We start from the raw sequence: 4,914 nt of genomic DNA on the forward strand, positions 1-4,914 counted from the left end.
TAGCCGATGTGGGACTATTTGTCTGTGACATTAGGCCATACAAATTGGTCTTCCTTGCCATGGAACATGCACATATGTAATACTCCCAAACACCTTTAAGTGGGAGATATTTTTCTTTCTTCTTGTCCATGCTTCCTAAGCCATCATATTCTTTATAATTAAATTTGTGCATTAGTTGTGTGCATATTCTTTCCATTGGTTGAATAGGGTACAATCTCTTGTAACCAACTTCAACATCTATCATATACTGTATCTTAAATTTCTATATTTTGTGCATATTCACATACAGCTAATTTTATAATAGATCAATATTTAAAACAACTAATAAAATAAACACAACATGGCCTACTTATATTTCAATTACTAGATAAGAATTTCATTGGAGGGTGAATACAACATCGCATAAAAGAAGAAATATATTCCACATGCAAAAATTGATTCCAAAAAAGAAAATAAACTAATATTTTTGGTTTATATTATTCTTTTTAACATATATCCTAACTACGGGTGTAAGTGAGTTAAGTCGGCTCGTGAGCTAGCATGACCTTTGCTTGATAAGTGGCTCATGAAGTGAGCTTGAAGAACTAACAAGCCAAGCTCGAACTAGTCCTGACTCGACTGGTTAGCTTGTGAGCTGGTTCGTTTTGGAAAATAATAATTTTAAATTTATTTAAAATATATTAAATTTAAAGGCTTTATATTTAACGTTAAAAAAGTTTTAAAATAATATTTTTTATTTCATGTTAAATGATTTCTTAGCTCTCTCATAGTTGGTCATTTTATTTGTCATTTTGTTATAGCACTAATTAAATTAATATTATTTTTTCTCTTTTATAATAAACAAGTTGTCTCGTGAGCCGGCTCGACTTCGTAGGCTTAAGCTCGAGCTCAAACTCGAATTTAATAAAATTAATCAAGCTCATGCTCAAATTAAAGATGGCTCAAGCTCCATTCGGCTCATTTACGCCCCTACGCTGAGCCATTGGTCCAGTCCCAACTATAAATTTGCAAGAACTAAATAGAAAGAGCATAAAGGAATAATAAAAGACAAACTTTGTGAACAACTAAAGTTCTCACTTTACCAAATTTAAAGCCACACTTAAAACCTTAAAACCCCACCACACCATTCCATTCATTCATCAAGAACACTCTTTCAAACTCCCCCTTCTCCTAACTTTACTCAAATGGCAAAAAACGAAGCACTCTCTCCCAACCCTACAACTAGCCACTTTCAACTTCTCTGCTCAGCCTTCTCCACCCTCCTCATCCTCGCCGGCATCACTGCCCTCGTCCTCTATCTCATCTACCGCCCCTCTCGCCCCCATTTTACAGTGCTCGGCGCCGCCATCTACCACTTAAACAAAACTACCTTAGCAGCACCTGCCATCGCAATTTCCTCTAGCATGCAATTCACCGTCGCCATTCACAATCCTAATAGCCGTGCATCCGTTCAACTTGATAAACTCTGCGCATACCTCTCCTACCGCGACGAGCCCATCACTCCATCGTCCTCCCTGCCGTCTCTTTACGAGGAAGCGGGAGGTACCGTGGTCGTGTCACCGGTGTTCGGAGCAGATATAGTTCCGGTTTCGGCGGAGGTGGAGGGGGAGCTGATGAATGATGAGAGTTATGGTGTGGTGGCGCTACAATTGGTGATCATGGGCCGGGTTAGTTATCGGCCCGGACCGTTTAGGAGCGGTTTGGTTGGGTTGTATGTGAAGTGTGATGTATTAGTTGGACTCAAAAAGGGGACTGCGGGTCAGGTCCCGTTGCTGGCTCAGCCTTACTGTATTGTTCATGCATGAATCCGGCTGTACCCATGGAACTCCTTGTATGATACTTTTGTACATTTTTATACAGATGTGTACAACAGTGTATAATTGTACTAGGAGTCCGCATGCATGCGACTCCGCATCTAATATTTTCTCGACTCTCTGGGTTGTCTATACTGATTATTGTACACTGCATACGACCCATTTCTAATTTTTACTTTTTTCTTTTACATTTATGCCATCCATGACTCTACATCATGTCTAAAATATTGCTATTTTAGATTTTAAAAGTGAAATATACATTATCTTGAAAGTAAAGTGACATGTATATATAAAATAAAATTTAAATATCAGACATATAAATACATAGGAATTAAGTGGTACATAAGTAAATCTTCAAATATTTACTTGAGCATCAATTTTATGTGGCTAGTTAGTGTTAACTGTATACTCGAGTTAAAGCATGAGTTAAAAGCCATGGTAATCTAGAGATCTAGTTAGTGATTAATTTTGGATAAGACAAATAGAGTTATTAGTAACTACCTACATTATACTCGTTATTACCTTCTCATATAACTTGCAGAATCTAATGCCTGAAAGTTCTGCTAGTCCCACTAGCCCAATTAACGGTTCTAAGTGATTATTCTGATTAAAGCTGGTTAGACGAATCAGATGCACAATGTTTACTTTGGATATGTTGGGAACAATTCTCTAACCATGATTGTTTGTGGCCCTTTAATTATTTTAACAGTCCAACACTAATGCACTCAAATGTCATATGAGAACCGGAAGATCAAAGGTAAGTTTTGTTTGTTTGAATTTATAAGGAACATAAGTTGTTTGTTGGATGGCTAGAGCTACTTAAACATCAATAATATTCAGAGCCTTCTTCACATGATACAAACAAAATCTAAATAATTTATAGCATAGGTCTTGATGTTTTATAAAAAAGGACTAAAGTATTTATAGAATATGGTGTTATTATGTTCATTGTTTTCTTATACATCAATAAAAAATGCTAATTATAAATTTTTTTTCTTAATAGAAGAGGGCAAGGGATAGATAGAACTCAAAAAATTAAATTAAATTAAATTAGTAATGAAAATAGCGGAAGAAAGATAACTTGAGAATAGATGGAATGCTTAACTAACATGAAATGCCCAAAAATAAACAACACGAAGTACAAAATATGCGGGAGATTCTACATATATAGCAAATAAACATTCTAAATCTCACACCCCAAATTTTCAATCTACATTTAAAACACCCAAATCCCTTCTAATACCTCAAGAATAACCCAAGATTATCGGTTCATTGTCTACACCATGAATATCTCTCATTCTTGAGTTATCGAGACATGTTATCTGTCTCATCATTTTGTTGATCTAGAGTCTTCAAGCTCCTTCACTCTATGCCCCAAGCCACAAGAAAGCCACTCTATTCTAATCTCGGCTCCACCCAAAGTGGCAACATCTCTATCCCCCATCTACACTTCACTAGAAATCATAATGCCATAATCTAGTGGGCCAATTTTGATGCTATTAACAACTCTGTTGAGCTATATTTAACACTACGTTAAATTCACTGAAGTTCTTAAAATTTCTATTTTACATCTCTCTATTCAACTAGGTTTGTAAACTAGAGGGAAGGAGAAATGCAAGTCCCCTTACATTTCGCTTCTCCATCCAAATAAGTTTTATACATTAGAATATGTATGAGTACACTTTGTTATGATGAATAATGCTATATTGCATATTTCATCAATGTAAGAAAAAAATGTTTGTCCTTCTTTACCTTTTTCTATTAGTGTTATAGATTCAACCATACATTCATTTAGTTTTCTCTTATCACCATAAATTTAACAATTTTTCATTCGGCTTGCATCAATGTAATGTTAACAGTTCAAACTTCATTTTATAAATAGTTTAAATCTTATAGGTTTTAGATCTTCTATTTAAAAATGCTTGAAAATCATGAATAGTTGCTACATCAAATCTCTCATTTTCAACTTTTAAGTGATGAGGCTATGATTTTAGGACAAAGCACTTTAAAGTTACAGCCTCTTCAATCAATTTCTATGAACAAGCTTATGCAAAAGGAGAAAGTAATAAAGGAGAGATTCATTTCATCAACCAACTTCTCGGACTAACATCGATTGAGGGATTGAAACTTTGAAATGGTAGTTGGCCTCTTATAGCTTTCGGGCGAGGGCATTTAGATTAGTAATTAATAGAATACTTGGACCTTCAAACCCCAAGAAAATATGTTATGGTAGTTAATTTGATAAATATAAGTTTTGGAAAATATAAACTAAATCATTTAAGTCAGAAAGATACCATTATATAGAGTATTACAGTTGAATTGTTAAACTATCTACGAAGCTTTATTCACTTGTTATTTAATTATTATGAACTGGTTAACTTTGATACATGCTTTTTTCTTTACCTTTAGACAGTCACAAGCACTGATTTTTGATATGATTATATAGTTAAAGATGAGTCAATCAATCCTCAACTTTGAAGGGTATCAGAAATCATAAATTTTATTATGATTGCAACTTACAATATACAACATTTACTTGTAATAAAGATGGGAATCACATAAATAATCTTACATATGTAACAAAGAAATTACATAACATGATCGCAATAGCATCAGATAGATGGATGAAATGGATGGCACATATTTTGACAAAGACTAAGCAAAAATAAACTATTTTGAGAACACAAAATTAGGTTCTTTAATTAAATTTGATGAGAAATTATCAATAATTGAGAGTTTGTCATTGCTCCATGCATCTCTTGGTTACAATAAGTTATACTTGAGAGAAGTCTACGTTCATAAAGGTTTTTGGTAATCTCGACTCGCATTTAAAATTATTTTCTAAAAGATAGAAAAAATTAGAATGAAAACTCTCCCACAATGAAAAAAAAAGATAGTAAATGGGGAAAAAAGCCATTGTTGTTTAGAGAAAGCATTGCAATGGAGGGTTGTCTTTGTTTCCATTCGGCGAGAACACTTTGTGCTCTAAACTTCAAGGAATAGAAAATATGAGTTTGGCTTCACTCGAGTCTAGCCTAGCTCTATGCTCCAAAACAACCAAAATCAATTTAAATGGTCCAAATTTAATACTTATAACTTT

At 34.0% G+C, this 4,914-nt stretch overlaps 1 protein-coding gene across 1 annotated transcript; it reads left to right on the forward strand.

The window, feature by feature from the left end:
* The first annotated feature begins 1,150 nt into the window (after positions 1-1,150).
* LOC110028233 (NDR1/HIN1-like protein 13) lies at positions 1,151-1,969 on the forward strand. Its single transcript, XM_020729992.1, has one exon. The coding sequence runs from the start codon at positions 1,185-1,187 to the stop codon at positions 1,803-1,805; it is 621 nt and encodes a 206-aa protein (XP_020585651.1). The 5' UTR covers positions 1,151-1,184; the 3' UTR covers positions 1,806-1,969.
* Positions 1,970-4,914: the final 2,945 nt, after the last annotated feature.

The sequence above is a fragment of the Phalaenopsis equestris genome, unplaced genomic scaffold, assembly GCF_001263595.1.
Source record: "Phalaenopsis equestris unplaced genomic scaffold, ASM126359v1 Scaffold000504, whole genome shotgun sequence".
Lineage (NCBI taxonomy): Eukaryota > Viridiplantae > Streptophyta > Magnoliopsida > Asparagales > Orchidaceae > Phalaenopsis > Phalaenopsis equestris.

Excerpts from the sequence above, each read along its gene's own strand:
- LOC110028233 (XM_020729992.1), top strand. The coding sequence starts at position 1,185 with ATGGCAAAAAACGAAGCACTCTCTCCCAACCCTACAACTAGCCACTTT.